Source organism: Notothenia coriiceps, unplaced genomic scaffold (assembly GCF_000735185.1).
Source record: "Notothenia coriiceps isolate Sejong01 unplaced genomic scaffold, NC01 NC01_scaffold00037244, whole genome shotgun sequence".
In the NCBI taxonomy this organism is placed as follows: domain Eukaryota; kingdom Metazoa; phylum Chordata; class Actinopteri; order Perciformes; family Nototheniidae; genus Notothenia; species Notothenia coriiceps.
Window position 1 is genome coordinate 13734732 of NW_011369945.1, and position 18225 is coordinate 13752956.

The 18225-nt window shown below is 41.9% G+C and overlaps 1 protein-coding gene across 1 annotated transcript in view; it reads right to left on the minus strand.

The window, feature by feature from the left end:
- Positions 1–18225, minus strand: part of syne1a (spectrin repeat containing, nuclear envelope 1a) — a 96486-nt gene that overhangs the window by 31597 nt on the left and 46664 nt on the right. Inside the window, exons 60-78 of the mRNA XM_010794282.1 lie at positions 17270–17607; positions 17000–17144; positions 16502–16720; positions 15144–15421; positions 14470–14635; positions 13824–13979; positions 13457–13609; positions 12708–12890; positions 12170–12307; positions 11703–11888; positions 10728–10850; positions 10398–10580; positions 9356–9499; positions 6921–7151; positions 4861–5001; positions 3496–3609; positions 3208–3369; positions 2563–2757; positions 2253–2426 (exon numbers count right to left, since the gene is read on the minus strand). Of these exons, the coding sequence (XP_010792584.1) occupies positions 2253–2426; positions 2563–2757; positions 3208–3369; positions 3496–3609; positions 4861–5001; positions 6921–7151; positions 9356–9499; positions 10398–10580; positions 10728–10850; positions 11703–11888; positions 12170–12307; positions 12708–12890; positions 13457–13609; positions 13824–13979; positions 14470–14635; positions 15144–15421; positions 16502–16720; positions 17000–17144; positions 17270–17607 (3429 nt within the window). The remainder of the gene's footprint in view (positions 1–2252; positions 2427–2562; positions 2758–3207; positions 3370–3495; positions 3610–4860; positions 5002–6920; positions 7152–9355; positions 9500–10397; positions 10581–10727; positions 10851–11702; positions 11889–12169; positions 12308–12707; positions 12891–13456; positions 13610–13823; positions 13980–14469; positions 14636–15143; positions 15422–16501; positions 16721–16999; positions 17145–17269; positions 17608–18225) is intronic.

Consider the following 18225-nt stretch of genomic DNA (forward strand, 5'->3'; position numbering starts at 1 on the left):
AAATGTTACAGTAATTCCTGTGGTTTAGAGGCTTCCACTAACATAACATGCAGCATATTTCAGTTGCATGCTTTTTATTTCTGCCGCTCCTTGCCTCAAATGTTTAAGGATACAATATGTTTTTCATCAGTTCTCATATTGTTTTTTAATCTTACTCTGTTTCTCTTCTTTTTAGACCTATTATACTAACACTTCTCTTACATTTTCTAATCAGAGAAACAAAAGAAAAAAGACCCTCCCTTCATACGTCCAGACTCTCTGTAAACTGGTGTATGGCAGAAGGGCAGATTCAACCCTAATCCTCCTCTTTCACACGAGGTTACAAGGGCCCTTGGCAGAGATGAGGAGGTAATTCACCACAGAGATTTGTTTCTGAATACAGAGAGCCGACATACAACTCTTGTGCTTCTACCCAGAGCTGCCGCTGTGTGGATCACTGGGAAAGTGTGGAACCTGTTGTCTCTACACTTTCTCACCACAAAAAGCCTCTTTATTGTAATTCCTCTCCTTTGGCCTAAGCCTTTATCTTTTCCTTTTAATGACTGTTTTGAAATGCCTTTGTCTGAATGTCTTTCATTTTTGTAAAGAACCTTGAATTGCCTTGTGTTGAAAGGTGCTATATAAATAAACTTGCCTTGCCTAAGCACTTGTAAAACCTTAAATGTTTTTGTTTGGATTGACACAGCTCCATCACAAGGTGGAGTTTAGTATAAAGGTTGAGACAATGTTGGGCTGAAAGTTCAGACTCGTAAAGTATTTGATTAAGCGCTGACCCGTGAGAGGCTACGCTTAAGTGGGTACTGAGCCGCTTACAGTGTAGGGATTTTCCAGAACTGTGTACATTTTTAAATAAACCCAAATCAGAATTGGTCACACCAAACTGAGGGTATAAAAGAATAAAAACAACTATTGTAACACAGAGACCTGATTCATTTGGACATTAACAGACATTAAGTATGCCTTTATATCGCCTTTTCCCTCTGTTTATTCCTTGATTTTTACTGCTCCCTATTTGCCTGAGTTGCTCCACTTCAATTTCTTCCTTTTTCTCTTGCCTTTATGCCCGCTTCATCTCACCAACCTCATATCCTTTCTCACATCGTGCCCTTTCTCTAGGGTCGATACTGTAATAATCTACATTGCATACAGTTTAAACCCCCTGGAGATGAGAGCCCGCATGGAGCCAGACCTTTAGACCTGAACTCCGCAGGGGCCATATGTGAGCTTTAATCAGCTTACTGTCTCGAAGCTGCCACACACACACACACACACACACACACACACACACACACACACACACACACACACACACACACACACACACGCTTCCTATGACTGAGTAACAGAACTAACATTATTAATGCTGAGAAACCAATTATTGTTTATCATAGCTTGAATATTTGAACATGTATTTACATCAGTTTTGGAATTGAAAAGTTAAGCTGCCAAATCAGTGCATTTGTTTGTTGATTCAGTCGAAGACTAACTAGCTTCAAATGGATACTTCAGTGAAATAACAGTCAAGGTAAATACACTAAGAAACCATTGTTAGAGATAAAAACAGGAAAGGAAATGAGGTAATGAAAAGCAGTGGCACTGTTTACAAAAAGCCTTTCTAATTACACTGCACAAGTTACACACTGTCACTGAAAAACCCTTAAAAGGACACACAGTTGGATTAGTGACAACTGCTACCATCAGCCATGGATGCTAATTACCCCACAGATAAAGGAGATGTTACCGTAGAAACCTAATGAGTAGGGAAACCACACTCGGGCTTGTGGAGGAATGTTTGAGGTCAAGTGATGAGGGTCATCACAGGGTCAAACCCATATCCCATATGACTTAATACTAACAGAATTCCTGCCACGTGCCAAATAACTGCACATCATCATGTGTTCAATTACAGCTTTAGGACGATTGCTGCATGTCACACATATTGATTTAAAGGAGCACATGAAGTCAAAAAAGCTCAACTGTGTTTAAGGTCAGAGTCGTCTCTCATACATTTCTGGTATGGCAGAAATGACAAAAAACCAACTACTATCCCTAAAAAAGTCCTTAACTTAATTGGAAAAAATAAGTCTCTTATTCTGCATTTTGACTCACTGTTGGTTCTGTGGATTATTTCAGCTTTTTAAGGACACATCAAACCATCTACTGTCAGCAACATTGTCATCCATGAACATCAAGCTCAAAAACGTTCCGTGCTTCAGCCCAGCCTTTAAATAAAGCATAAAAGTAGTTCTTACCTGACAGTCGATGAGCTGCTCCTCCATGTCCAAGTCCTCGTTCAGCGGTTGAAGTGCTGAGCTTATAGTGGCACGAGTGCTGAGCAGCCAATGGTCGAGCTCCTCTGCCTCACTGTGGTACCGCTGCAGTGCCTGTTCCTGTCTCTGCTCCTCCAGCTGTTCACTCAGTCTCTCCTGTTAAGGTGAAGGTGACACTCATGTTAAGAATCTGCAGGTGAGACAGCTCTGACACTATAGTATACTTAAATGTTAAGTAGAATGACAGCATTCAGATATGGGAGATGTTAAAAGATCATCTCAAAGCGCGCACCTCCAGCAGCTGCCGTTTCCCAGAAGCCTTCATTCGAATGGTGGCCATCCTCTCTCCCAGCACAGTGAGGGTAGACTGCAGAGCCAGTTGGTCTCCTGGCTCCCCGTCACTGTCGCTGTCTGCCAGCTCCTCAGAGAAGCACATCTGTAACTCGCCAATCTCCTCCTGCAGCATCATGATCTCATCCATCAGAGCCTGGACAAAAAAGTGGGATAGGTGAAATTAAGTTATATGAATTCTGAAATAAAGAGAGATTTGAAGAGAAAGAAGTCGTAGGAAAGGGAGAAAAGCCTGAATAGATGGCGAGAGACAGGAGTAACAGAGGGTTTTGCCCAATAGTCTGACAGAAGCGTTACAAAAAGGAGCTGTATTGGCCATCGCTCTGAAGTTGGCATAGCAACTGAGAACAGTGCTATGAAGTTTGTGCAACCATTGCCTGGGCTTGTGCTATATCAAACTCCTCAATCATTCTCTGTGTTCTCAAATCAGACTTGTCCCTCCCACAAGAGAGGTTTTCTGTGTGCCTATTAATTGACACTTAACATGTACTACTACTTTGAATGTTATCTGTACTTTACTCCTTTCTCTTTCTCTATCACACACAACCCCACATCTCCAGCCATCTCTGTCACCCCTCTCTCTCACCTGGTGGGCAGCCATCTGGCTCTCTGGGGTTTTGGTAGGGTCCAGTCCTTCATTGAGCGCCGCCTCGATGGACTCCATCTTAGTGGAAATGGACAGGAGGGACTCCTGATAATGCTGCTGCCGCTCCAGAGCCTCGTACAGACTCTTCTGCTTCTCACTGATCTGTGGTAGGGGAGAGAGGAGGGAAAGAAAAATAAAGAAATGAACGCTGGTACAATAGAGATGGCAGCTCTGTCATTTTTTACATGTGAATTAATCTAATTTAGTGTAGCTGATGATGTGACGTACCACGTTCTTGAGTGTTTCCCAGGATCTCTGCAGGTCGTCCAGGTTAGCAGCACTGGTCTCCATTGATGGGTCGTACAGCTCCTGGAGGGGCGCTCGACTCAAGGCACCTCGACCCTGTGGCACAACAACATAGTGAGTGTGGTCTCAGTAGTGTGTGAGAGCGCTGTATAATATATGGTTGAGAGGATGTGCTGGGTCTGAAATGTCCTTATGCTCTCAAACATATTGGATTGAAATTTGAATTGGTATATTCAGAGGAAATATGACCAAATGATATATAGTAGTGTACATTTGTGCCTCCTGCTAAAACACTATTCACTTCAAGATAAACTAATATAGATCTTCAACCTGTTCTAGTTCACACTTTAAAGGACATGTTGAGATTTAACTGAAATTGCAACTAAACTCATTATGCCATGGGATAATGGTTATGGCAGCTCTTTTAAATCAATCAAAACCTAAGAGAAGTGTCACTATCTATGACCTGTGAGTTAATTCGTTTTTTTGTGAGATGTTTTTACTTCAGCAGCACCTGGCTGAGGTCCTATCCGATTAGTTTGGACTCCTTTTCAGTCACTTTCCAACTACCTTACTGATTTCAGTTAAGCTTACATGACACATCTCAAGATAAACATACTATATTTACATTTCACAATAAAAGCTAAAAAAAAAAAAATTCTGAACTTTGATGTCCCTCCAACAACAACACTTCTGTTTTACTGCTGCATCATTTTAAATAATAGATTACACATAAAAGCCGATTTATGCTACGTTTGCTCGGTTAGAAATGAAATGAATAATACATTGACACTTTCTCATCTCAGCAAAAAAGCAGGTGATAAACAAACTTTCTGCAGCAAAGTAACACATAATGCTGATAAACAGAAAAAGCAGGGGCAGCACAGAAACTCTCCATCAGTTTCAAACATCCATTCTGTTGATCGTGGTGATGATGGGGAAGTGACATTTTTGATGGTGGGAATCAGACGATGGCGATGGTATGGAATAGTGCGTAAAGTCACATAATCAATATTTATTCAAACAATCTTATATTAAATGAAACCAAACAAACTCTGGCCTCTGGCAACATATTACAATTATCATAATAACAATGCAAACTCACTCGCCGCTTTATTTTAATATCTTAGTGTCATTGGGAATATCAACATCCTTCAGACATGAATTTGAATACAGTAAAATAATCCCATCCGGGTGCAAGTTTAAGGTGATGGTTTCTTATGATATAAATTGAGATAAAAAATGTAAAATCGGAGGATGGTAGTATGTCATTTGGACGGTGGTGGTATGGAGGCTGGGCAGGTCAGGCAGTGCTGGAGGTCTCTGGAGGTAACCAGGTTGCAGTACCTGGTTAAAAGGTGTTTCAGCGTTAGCCCCTGGGGAGGGGGAGCGGCAGGCAGGGGGAGAGGAGACCTCGCTGTTGGTGCCCTCCTCCCCTGACTCCTCCGTCACAGGGGAGAGGAGTGTGTGGCAGCGACCTGCTGTCATCTGATCCCACATACACACCCCACATCAAACACACACATCAAAAGAAGCAGGAGGAGGAAACGGGAGGGAAACGCCCAGATCAAAGGAGTGAGGAGACAGAGAGAGTAAAATGAAGAGAGAGAAGAAGAGAGAAAATAAAAATTAATGGGGGAGTGCAGGTTAGGCAGTAAGCACATTGAGGATTAAAAAGACAGCGAGTAATCAAATAACACTGAGAAAAGACTAGTAAGATCTCATTACTGCTGTTGACATCAAACACTGTAATGATTTTGCCATAGCATATCATTAAGGAGACATCATTTTATATTGCTCTGAGAGAAAATGGACACACACTGGATTTCACCGGCAATGAATGAGCCACTCAGACCTTTACAGGATACATCAGGGGAAAGGAATGGCCATTACCAGGAAGTTGAAAATCATCCAGTAAGTACACACACCGCTCTCACCACACACACACACACACACACACCACACACACACACACACACACACACACACACACACACACACACACACACACACACACACACACACACACACACGGTTGCAGTTTCAGAACCACAGTTATTTCCTTTCCATCAAAGACGCAGTGGCTTGTAACGATCATTTAGACATTAAGGAACAACTCATACAGTCTGATGTATGAGCACGTTAAAAACAAGACAAATTAAGAGTAAGATCAAGGCCAAAAGCATAGCTAAAAGATTGCATAGTTATCCAAGACTGGATTAATGCATACAGCAGCAGCAGCAGCTGTCCTAGCAGTATCCCAGTTGTCTGTGCGCCTGCATGCTTCAGTGGAGAGGCAGAGCAGAAATGTGAGCCAAGACCTACTGGGATGTGTTGGCTGTTTTTGGAGACAACTTGGCCGACTGTCTCGGGACCTTGTGATCCTCGGAAAACTTTTTCCCCGGGCTTTATGATGCAATGCAACGCAACTTAAGAGAATCAGCCCAATAGCATGTGTGGGAAACAAAGTGGTTTCACATATTGAGATTAGTTAGAACCTGGGAAGTACTCTCCCAAACTTAGACGACAATGACACAGTACTTAAAATGCTTAGCAATAACAAATGAAAGATAACAGCAGCCCTAGCAACCCTCTTATGCCATACACACAAACGTATCATACTCTGCTCACACAAAAACACACACACACACACAGTAATATCCTGTTTCCTGGCCTGCTGAGACCAACACAACACAAAGAGCAGTAACAGAGCAAGGAAGCTAAGAAATCTGAATGAACGACACAGAGGAAGAGGCAGTGAGGCGGACGCACATAAGAAAAAACAATGAAGCTGAGGATGACATACTGTAGTAGCAGGCTGACAGAATCAGGCTAATACGAAGCAAAGCGAAGTGACACAGCAGAAAATCAGTGCAGTAATACACAAGAGGAGACAGAGCCAGAATAGTAACACTTAAGGTGTGAGGAAAAGAAGGTTAGCTTTTATTTCGGTGCAATAAAAACCACAGAAAGAAAGAGAAGAGGAAGAGGAACCGGATACCAATATAGAGATGAAAGGCCTATTTAGAAACGTTTTTTTATAAAGATGCTCATGACACCCTGTAGCCCAATTTAAGTTTAGTTTGTAAGTGTATACTTTAAACTTGGTGCACTGTTGCTGTGACTTTAAGTACTGGAGTTAAACCTGTAATCATAACTGTCATCCGCAGCTACCCTCTTATTAGGGATGACTTTAATCTAATTACATTATTGTGAAATGAACTGTAAATGCCCACTAGAAACTCCGAAGGGATCCCTGAGGTTCCCTGTTGAGAACCAGTGGTCTGTACAGAAAGAGAGAGGGAATAAAAGCCTCACATGCATACACATACACAATGGATACAGCCATGCAGTTTGTGCATGTGTGAATCTCTGTGTATAAGTCCATAAAAGGCTGCACCACTCACCATGACGACAGAGGGGTGTGCTGGAAGCTGCTTGTTGGCGTTGCCGTTGGTGGTTGCCACTGAGCCGGGCAGCTCCTCATCACTCAGCTCGTCCACGCCGTCCGACAGGCCCTCCACCTCGTTCACCGTCAGCAGCATGGTGGCGTGTTTGGCTTTCACTGTCAGCATCTTACACTTGGAGTGGAGCGAGGCGATCTGCTCCTGGTAGCCACGGATCTTCTGGGCTAGCTCCTGTCAAAACATCCCCCAACAAACAGAAAACAACCAGCACCCCCAGGGTCAGGAGAGTGTGGGCTCAGTCCACAATGCAAGATCAATAGTTCCTGGTCAAATAGGATCCTGCTAAAGGAGGGAGGTGAAGTTGGTTCAGCGCTGAATGTAGTGCCGGTGTGTGTGCATTCTCTCCTCTCTCTCCGGTCTCTCGCTTTGGCTTGTGTAAGCCAAGCAAGAGAATAGCACAGCCTCTCTCTCTCCCTCTCTAGTTTTCCAGTTTCTCTCTCTCTCTCTCCTCTGTATCTTTGAGCCAATCACAGCACCACAGAGGCGGGTGACTCAGAGCAGCAGCGAAGCCAACAGACAGGATGTTTGGTAGAGAGAAACAGACCCGAGCAGAAATAGTTCAAAATCCCTCAGACCCTCCTTCTTGTACACATACACAAACCGAGAGGAAAAACAGGAAGTGATGTCACTGCATGCCGCTTCCCCCCTCCACCAATCCCCGGGGCAGATTGCTTTCAACAAAAGCGAGTAGTAAGGAGAGAGGGAGTGTTTAAGTCAGGAAGAATGACAAAGATGGTGTCAAATTACAGCTATGGAATGAGCCGGCAGGCCGGGTCCGGGTCCAGCTCCTCCTCCCACCCCCCTCCTCCTCTTCCTCCCCCTCCTCCTCCCTGTCCCGCAGATGGCCAATGCACTGATAATCAGGTCATGTGACTATCTGGGCCAGTGGAGTTGCAGCTATCTGCTCAGCTCAAACTCAGACATAAACACACTGGCATGCCAAGTGCCTCTGCAGCAATGGAGATATTGCAGTAACAACTAAATATACGAGTTTCATGAATACTCTGTCAAGTTCTGTAAGTAGATAAAGATCTTTCAGAACAATGCAGGGGAAATAAAAATCTCCCCGGAGAGATTTGATCTGTTTCTCTGCAGATCTCTTCCTCTCTCAGTCTGCACCCCCCTCCTTCTCAATATCTCTCTCTCCGCATTGGGGAGCAAATACACTTACTCAGCAAAGTACAACTGCAACCAAAAGTACAGGCCTTAAGTAACACAGGTAAAAAACAGCTACACTGCATCAAACAGGAATGTATGCAGATTATATTTACATGCACCATCAGATAAAAGGGGAATGCGCTTTAGCTGGGCTTGTTGACACAATATTCTCTCAGCACTGCTCTTAAACCAAGTTAAAAAGGGGGTTTCATAAGCAGGTTTTTTTCATTTCTGGTCGTTTTCTAGGTAAATCAATTCATTGTCCGTCGTATGCATTTCAAATAAAGACATTAGGGGAAAACTCATATAGGGCATTGACAGATAATTACATATAAATAGCATAAAAGTGATGCTAAACGGATGAAAATGATGCCGTATGATTTAATACTAGCTTAATGACTAAATTACAGTCGTTCAGTCTGACTCACTCAGTCAAAGGGGTTGCCCTCAAATTCTCTCTGACACCTTGTATATTTACTGCTGCCTCAACTTTTTTTTTTAAGATGTTTAACACGGTTAGAACAGGAATTATACAGTGACTCAACTTCCTTGATGTTGACGTCGGCCTCATTAAAAAGCAATTTTTAGACATCAGCATATTCTCTGATTTAAATGTCAAATGAAAGACCCTTTGAGGCAAGTATGTTGTAGGACCTCTAAAACAGAAAGCAGTGTCATCAACATCTCTTTAAGTCATGTTGCTTTGCTGTTTTCTCACAGTTATTTTTTCACAACAAGCTGTGCATTAGTTAAATAAAGAATATTTCTGTGAAACAAACAAATGTTAAAGTGCACCCTCTGAGGCTGTTTTTGTTGTTGCAGACTAGGCCCTTGGCTTCCATCAAAGGAAATCTTCAACAAACAATGATCTTTTATTTAGACAATAGCATGCTTCCAACTCTGTTGCAACAGATTAGGGAAGGTCCTTTCCTGTTTCAACACAACAAAGCACCAAAGCTGATTCCATAAAGAAAAGGCTCTCTCAACATTTGAAGGACCTGCAGTGCTTAATGTGAAACCAGACTTTATGGCCCAACATCAGTGGACCAATCCATTAATACCATTTTTGGCTGAAAGTCCAATCCCTGCAGCCAGGTTGCAACATCTTTTTGAAAAGGTCACAAAAAAGCTGTGATAGCAGTAAACAAATGTCCATAGTCTGGGAATGATGTATTCACATATGGGTGTAATGCTGGAGTAAGTGTGTGCTTTCTGACCTCATGGTGGTGTATTTGAGCCTGAAGTTCCTGAATGTTGCTGGTGGAGACGGGCCGGTCCTGAATGATGCGGTGAGCCTCTTCTATTAATCTCTGGAGGTTCTTCACTTCCTGTTCGTACTGCTCGTACTGCACCACAGCCTCCTTTGAAAGAGGAACATAATATGGTCAGCTTGAAGATGCCCTTTGTGTAAGACAATCATAACATGAGGTAGATATTATTGATTTCTGAAGAGAAGGAAGGTCATCTACAGATATCATCTTAGAGGCAAAATGTCTCTCATTCTCTATGTCACAAAGCCTCAATGATATCAACTCCTATAAGCACAGTCTCTGTCACTGAGTATGTTGACATGTATGTTCCAGAGTGGCATTTATTAGAATGGCACAAAAAGACAATCTACAAAGTCCTAGTAAGAAGTAATCTGACATATACTGCTGTAAAAACAATGGGCTATTTTAAACACCTCTTCTGTTCATGTTTTCTGACAATATCCTAGAACGAATAGTAAATAGATTGATTTAGGAAGTAATCTGCAGATTCATTGATAATGAAAATGATCGTTAGTTGCAGCCCCAATAAGCAGTTTATTTCAATTATGATCCTAAATCAGAATAGACAAACCGATTTACTGTTTTAAATCTCGGTGTATTTGGTTCAAATGTGGGTGTTTGTCCTACACATAGTCACAAATGGACACTTGCCTCTTCTTCTAAACGTTAATCTTCACTACAATGAGCTTAAAACTACAACCAGCCCAGAACCAAGTGATTGGAGGATAATACTGGTGTGATGGGGGCTAAAGAAAAACACACACATTCCTGAGACGGCCTGTTGGGACACTGCAGCATATTTCAGAGCAGTAAATATAGAGATACAAATACAAAACTCTTCTAACAGGGCAACAAATGACCAACTACACACTTGCTTTGCCACATTTCAGTTCTACAGTCTGTATATTGACAGAGACGTTGGTGGTCTAAAAGCAAAATGTTATACAAACACTTCTCTATCATTTGCAGTAGGAGGCCTGCCCTCTACCTGCAGGATGTTGCACTGCTGGATGGTGGTGTGCTGCAGTTGGCTGGCCTCCTGCTGCAGAGTCTGAGCTGTGCGGCAGACGGGCAGGCTGGCCACCGCCTCCTCTGGCAGCCGGAGGGCGCTCTGACACTGCTGCACTGCCGCCACCTGCTGCTTGAAGCCCTCCATTTCCACCAACAGACGCTTTTATGAAGAAATGAAGGGTTGTTAGAGAGTAAGGAGGAACTGTAGATGGTTTGAAGATGTCATATTACAACTGTTGGCAAGCATTTGCAGTATTCTCTTTATGTTTTCATAAAAATTAAACATTTGAAATGTGTGTGTGTTTACCTGTCTCTGTGTGAGCTGCTCTCTGAGGCTGAGCCTGTTGAGGTCTGGGGAGGCGAGTGTGATCTGGATCTGGTCCACAGCAGCATGGAGGATCTTCACCTCCGCCTCCAAACGCAACATGTCCTGAGGAGAGACACAATCTAGAGTACTGCACATACGGGTAAAGGAGCAGCTCATACTATGTATTGTACACATTTAATGTAGCTTATGTAGAATATATACCTGGATTTAAAAAATATATATATTATTGCTGATGTTAATGTAATTTTTTTTATAAGAAATGACTTCGATTATCAAAATAATTGGCAATATTTTTCTTTTAATCTACTAATAATTGTAACTCTATATCCAGAAAAAATACATTTAAATTATACCACTCTGAAATAAATATCTCTTTGAAAAAAAACTCCTCATCCCTAAAAAAAATAAGACCCAGAATAAATCCAAACTTGCAGGAGGAATTGTAAAATAATTCCCAAACAGACAATGTTATTAGCAATCATAAGCACCACACTGTCACCTGGGTACCAGATGTTAGGATCAGATCAGCTGACAGGTTACAGAAAAAACGTTGCATTCCATAATGATAGTGTAGTATTTCTCATGACCATAGGGGTGCGCTGTTGGATTGAAGATCTGGTTTATTTGACCCACTCCAAAGGGATGAGCACCAAAATGTGTGGTTGTGATGCCTGTGAAATTTGGGCAATGATAAAGAAATCCAATGTATTTTTCATAAAAAATGTGTATTAAATATGTTTTGTTAGTTTAATATACACTATTATCTATAAGATCTGTCACAACAAGTACGAGGTACACATTTTTTTCAATTTCTGTAAATTTCTGTTTGGATTTAAGACATTTAATTAGCTACACTTGTAATGGATTTATTTTAATCTTCATAAACAGTTAAGGGATAAAGTATTATTGATATCTGATTCCTGTGATGTTTTCCTGAAAGTGTGTTTCGTTTACCTTTGCAGCATCCTGCAGACTCTGGAGGCGGGTCTTGGCATGTTGCTGCAGCTCCTCTGTACGCCTGCTGAGCTGTTTCACCTGCTGGATCCACCCCTCCGTCTGCAACACCTCCCCCAGCTGCCTCTCCCTCTCCCCCATTGCCTCCAAGTCACCATGGAGACCCCGACATTCCCGCAGCAACGCCTGTTACCATAGGAAAATAAATTACAAGTCAAAGAGAGGAGCCTTTTGTGCTGAGCAATTATACTAATTAAGGCCGGCCAACACACTGTACAGTACATGACATGTCGGTGGAAATCCAGAGGGAGAAATTAATTAGCTGTTAATCTGTCTGGTCTCTTCAGATTTAGTATGTTAATACAGGCAATAATAATGTTTATTTTTGTGGAAGTAAATATTACTAACATTAGAATCCAATTTCTGTTGCAGCAGTATTCAGACCCTCTCCCTGCTGCTCGACTCACCTGGTGAGCTCGAATTTGCTCCTGCAGCTGAGACGCAGAGCCCCAGATGATACAGCCGGTGACCAGATCTTCTGCCTTTTTTGTCCAGCCCAAAATGAACGTCTTCATACCGTGGTATTCCTCCACCTGTCTCTGTGCCTGCTCACAAGAGAAATACAAGATAGCAAAATGAATCAAGCAGAAAAAAAAGTTATTATCAAAGAGAATGACCCGATAATGGCCAAAACATTCTGATGATTATAGGACAACTTGTAGTGGATGAATCCTTAGAAAAACACATTTCAGCCACTGAAGGTTTTATATATCAGCCTTGAAGACCATGTTTTGTTTGTTTTATTAAATAGCCACAACAATTAAGACTTTTTAAAATGTCAGTCCCCTCTGTCACTTGTTCTTATATTTTTGGAATGCCTTGATTTTCTTCCTGTTTGTCCAGTTTTTTCTCGATATCTAAGAAACACCAGACAATTCTTTGATATTTTCTCTGTTTCTCTTTAGCGAGGTCTACATGACATGCTGAACTTAATGGACACTTCACCTTCTTCAGTCTGTTGGCTCTGTCCTGGACCTGCTGCGCTGTGTTGCGCTGCACCTCTGAAAGTTTGGCCACAGCATCGCCCAGCTGCTTACACAGCAGAGGGTTCTGCTCCCCAAACTCCTGCACCGCTGCTTCTAGCTCTGCCAGAGAGCGCCCGCAGCATTCACACTCTTCACAACGAGCCTGTTTAGGAAAAGACATGGTAATAAGGTGAGCAAAGAAATCACGTTATAGGCGTAAGATAAGACAATTGATACCATTCTTATATTTGTATGATAAATACAAATCAACAGTCAGCAGCAGGTGTGTTTAGCATTAGGAGTCGAATGGCTGTGTCCATAGGTAACACATCGGCCTACCAGCATCTCTAAGGCTCCCTAATTAAACACATAATATCTTGTTTGTAAAATGTGTTCAAAAAACACGTTTTAGGGTTGACAAGCTTAAAATAAAGTAGTGATTAAATAGCTAGCCTCATACTGTAGGTGCTGGTAAGCAGAATAGTTAAAAAAAATAAGGAATAGTAAGAGAAGGAATAAAGTTGGGACAACAAGAAAGAGAACAGGAGGGAAGGGGCTTAGACTCCCATTGGGGACACTTCTCTCAGAAGTGGGTCACTCTTGAAGGCAGAATTCAGTTCATGCCATACCAACTCTAATACACTCATTAACCCCAACAGCTGCAAAATGAATAGCCAATTTAACAGGGGTTAATTGCTTGTTAATTAGTCAATCTGTCAGGTTGATTACTTTGGTCTCTTCTTTGGCCTCCTCCAGGTCGGCAGCCTTGTCTTCCAACTTCAGAGCGATGGACTTCAGCTTCGCCTCGATGTCCTGGAGTCTGAAGCTGAAGTCTTCTTTCACATCTCTGGTCTGCTGCACTTCCCTTTCTCTCGCCTGGACCTAAAGATGGCAGAGAAACAAACATTTCACTTAACTGTCACAAATAAATAAACGCCTTTTAATAATGGTAAGTGGTGAAGAATAAATCTGCAGAAGGACAGAAGAGTAGTACAGTCACACAATTAACTACAGCATTAACCAATCGGACAGCGTTAATCAGTTAATGAAATGACAACATTTAATAAAATGTTCAACTCCAGCCGAGAGAGGTCACCTGGTCTTCAGCGGAGCCCAGAGCCAGCGCCACCTCGGCCAGCTGCATGCTGAGCTCAGAGGGCAGCCCGGCCTGCAGGTCCTGGTATTTGGACTGCTGCAGCTCTGTCATGCGCTCCACACTCTGTCGCCTGCTGATGACCTCACCATGTGCGGTCTGCAAAGCAAATAACATCACATGACAGACTGCTTATCACAGTGTCTTTTGTTACAGTATATATATTCTTTATCTTTATTAAACAGCTTCAAAAGACAAGCATTATCATTGTTTAACATATCTAACAAAAAGTCCAAGAATTATTTTAATATAAGATGAAAACAAGCCAAAAATAATAATTACAACTGTATAGTTATTATCAATTCATAACACAATATATATTGAATACATAGACCAATCAATTTATAAGTATTTCAGAGAGTCTTAAAGCAATCTTCATTTTAAGGATTTTATGGGAAATAATTTCAAGCCATTTTTTATGCCACCAAACTTTAAAATACCTACATTAGTGTAAAGCAAATAGACCTAAAATCAAACAATTATCTAAGACTTACCACTCATACCCTCTGTTCCATAAAGGTCTATTAATATTAAAGGTGTAAAAAGATGTGCATTTGGGTAAGGTGTTGGTGTACAAACAGCAGCCTACCTCTAGCTCCTGCAGCAGTGAGTCCAGGTCTGCAGTGGGACTCAGCAGTAAGCCCCGAGTATCTTGGATCCAGCCTTTGACCAAACCCAGCTCCTTCTCAACCTCCTCCCTCTCCCTCAACTCCTGGTGTACCTGAGCCCTGCTGCCTCGTACCCGACACACGAGACTGAAAAAGACACAGCGGGGGGGAAAAGGTTTAAATCTTAATGACTGCTTTTACAAAATGATATGTAACTTGCATCAAAAATAAAGTATGAGTTAAACACCTTGTCCTGCTTTCCAGATATTTTTCCAGGAGTTTATCATACACGTTTTGAGCATTTTCTGATAACATTGTTATTAAAAAGCTAATATTTTGAATCCAAGAGAATGCATTCAATAGGAAATGGGAAGAGTGGAATATTTACATGGTTGACACCAATGAGTAAGTGAATGACGAATTCATTTCTGTGTACAGTATGTGTGAATATTGAAGGTCTTCAGACAACTAGTAATTATTGTGCTTTATTTTATAACTGATTTGTGTGTATTATTTTGTGTTGTTTAGGTTAATATGTTGTTCTGTTATTATTGTTGTGAAAATTCAATAAAAACATAAGTTTAAAAAAAAAAAGAAAGCTAATATTTTGAATTCCTACCAGGTGTTTAATCCAGTTTTTTACTGGGTCTCTCACCTGTCATATTGCTCCTGCATGCTTCTGATCTCTTGCAGGCAGGGTGTCTCTTCGTGTCCGTTCTCTGTCTTTTTCTCCGTGGCCTCCTCCTCTCCTCTGAGGCTGCGGGTGTGTTGCCCCAGCAGGGCCAGGATGGACTGCTCCCTCTCCACCTCCAGGCTGAAGGAGTCGTGGTACTCCAGCAGGCTCTGCAGCGCCGCCCTGGTGGCAGCTTTCTCAACTGTGCCGTCTGGGACTCGGCTGTGGAGGTCTTGGGACACAGAGCGCACCTTCTCCATCTGAGGGAAGTTTATGTGCAAAGATTCAGATTAACTGGATGCAGCAGACTTAGTGTTAAACATTCACTTTTGACTAGCTAGGGACCATGGATGTAAGCAATGTTGAATGGAACAAATAACAGATAGATCAGCTTCTCAAATGCTTTAAGAGGAAGTAAACCATAAGTAAACATATTCATTACTTGTTCTAAATGTAAAGAAAATGTGTTTGATGAGACACACAGAACTTGAACATAGCTTTGTATTCTCTATGGACCAGTGAGCCAGTTTATAAGAATACATAATGTTTCATGAATTATAGTGTAAAAGGGCAAGAAACCTTTAGACACATACATCTTAGAAATAAATCATTTATATTTGGATAATGAATACTGGAAATACTGGATGGGATCTTCAGACCTACCCACCTCTGAGATTACTTCTTTAACAAATAATCTTTGTGGTACATTTTCCCACAGTACAAAGTATTCCCTGTGACAGTGAAAGGCGTATAAAAGAATCTGGTGATTCAAGTGCAGAGAATGACATCATGTCCAGTTGAACAAAGGGGCCATAGAAAACCAACGGACAACAGGAAATATGCCACATACTGTATAAGGAAGTGACTGCCGTTACTCTCAGTTTGACCTGATTTCCTTTTTTGGAGCACTGCTTTGTGTGACAGCGTTTACACTTGAAATAGGTTGAAAGGCGGGAAAACAGTTCATGACACCGTGTTTTGGCAGAAGGAAACAACTGGCCTGAAGCCTGGAGTTACATCACGGCACACCAACTGATATTCAGTTTCTGTGTTTGACCTAAATCTGCAGGAGCAAGAACACTTTAAGTGTTTGTTCACTGTACAGCAAGTTATGTGGCTATAAATAGCTACGGTGGCCTACCAAGCTAGTGTTTGAATCAAGCTTTGACTGCCAAAAAAAAAACTTAATTCCAACCATGTCTTAACAACTTGTCCACAAGCACAAGTTGCAAGTGTCAAACTAATTTCTTAAGAATCTGCACAGAATTTTGAATGTCAAAGTTTTGTATGAGGCTTTAGCTATTGGAAACAACCCCAAAGTGTGCCTTATCTCCTCTTACCTTGTCAGTGAAGTTCCTCCACTCCCTCGCAGTGTCCTCCAGTGCCCTCTCCTGAGCTCGGGCCACACTGCGGAGCCGGGTCCACCGTTGCCACAGTGACGATACAGAGTGGCTGATGACGGCTTTGCAGGACTCTGAGATGATCTGTTCCAACTCTGATGCGTTCTCTCTCATAGCATTCAGAGGCAGCTCTAGCAGGTCGATGTGAGCCACGAGGGACTACAGACCAAAGATGACAAAATATGAACAATGGCCATTCGATTATTGCCCTCTACTGAAACATTCATAACAGAGGTAGAAAAAAGACACAAAACATGCAGATGTACTAGGAAACAAGGAAGAATGCACAAACATTTCACTGTTATAAATATTAATGTGCATCTGCTGCCGTGACAAGAGCAACTGTTGGAATATAATATAACAGTCATGTTGGAAACAGCACATAAACATCAGATGATCTTTTCTATATTTTCTAAGTTTTGTAAGAAAGTGTCCCACCTTGTATCTTTGGCACTTTTCCTCCGCCTGCTGGATACTAACAGCTTTGGCTGTTGTGAACATGGCCAGCTTGCTCTCTGCGTCATTCATCTGTTCAACTAGTGTTTCCTTCTCATGTTGGAAGGAGGCCCATAGAGCTTCACAACTGAAAAAATTATCGAAAATTACAAACCGAGATTTAGTGTGATGTATTATTCAAACATGCATCACATGGACTGCACATGCCAGATGTTTATACATATGTTACTTGGCTTTAACAGTAATACACACCTCTGCATAACCTCTCTGTAAGCATCCAGGTGTTGTTTGAATTCTGTGTTTCTCAGCTGCATTCCCTCAACTTTTTCTCGAAGTTCACCCATGGCCTCTGCTTCGATAATATCCCCCAGCAGAGGATCCAAAGTCCTCAGCTCCTCTAGACCAGCTGTGAAGTTATTTTCCTGGGCTGAAAGGTCTTCCAGGTCCCGAACACAGTCTGTCTGGTTCTCAAGATCCACCCCCACGCTGGCCTTCTGGAGCAAAGCTGCAGCAGAGTCCAGGCATTTCTGCATGGACTGCAGAGATAAGGCGTGCCTCTGGACGAGGGAGAGAGCTTGATCCACAGCCAGCTACAATAAGAAGAAGGATATGTCATTACATTCAGTTTTTGCTTCTTTCTACGTGAGTTTCTACACAAGTGAAGTTGGAAATACAACCCTTAATCGCTACAACAAGCATGGACCTGTGTGTGCATACATTGTCTGAAGATGAGTCAAAACCTGCAAATGTTTACATGTTTAATTGTCCAATAAAAGTTATGGTCTCATTTTGGATGTCCAATTTAGATATTCAAGTTGCCAGGAATTTAACAGTTTTTTCTCTAAATAGTAAAGGTCAGCACAAGAGTAATGCATTAATAATAACTAAAGTACTTATTAAAACTTTCTTGAATATTTTAAATATTTTAGCTTCCCTGGGCTTATTAATATTGATAGTATGGGCGAACAGGAGATGAAACATGATATTTAGCAGGTTCCAGTCTTGAATGAGGAGTTCAGGATATTACTTTAAAAGTTGGGATAGGTAATTTTGGAGAAACCAGCTCGAGTGCGCTAGAATTTGAAAATACACAGCCGGAAAAAATCTGCCACTTCCTCACAGAGCCCCTCCTCCAACACACACGAATGCGCACATGGCCAATGAGGGCACGAGATAAATTTGTGCACAGATGGAAGGCTGACAGGCAG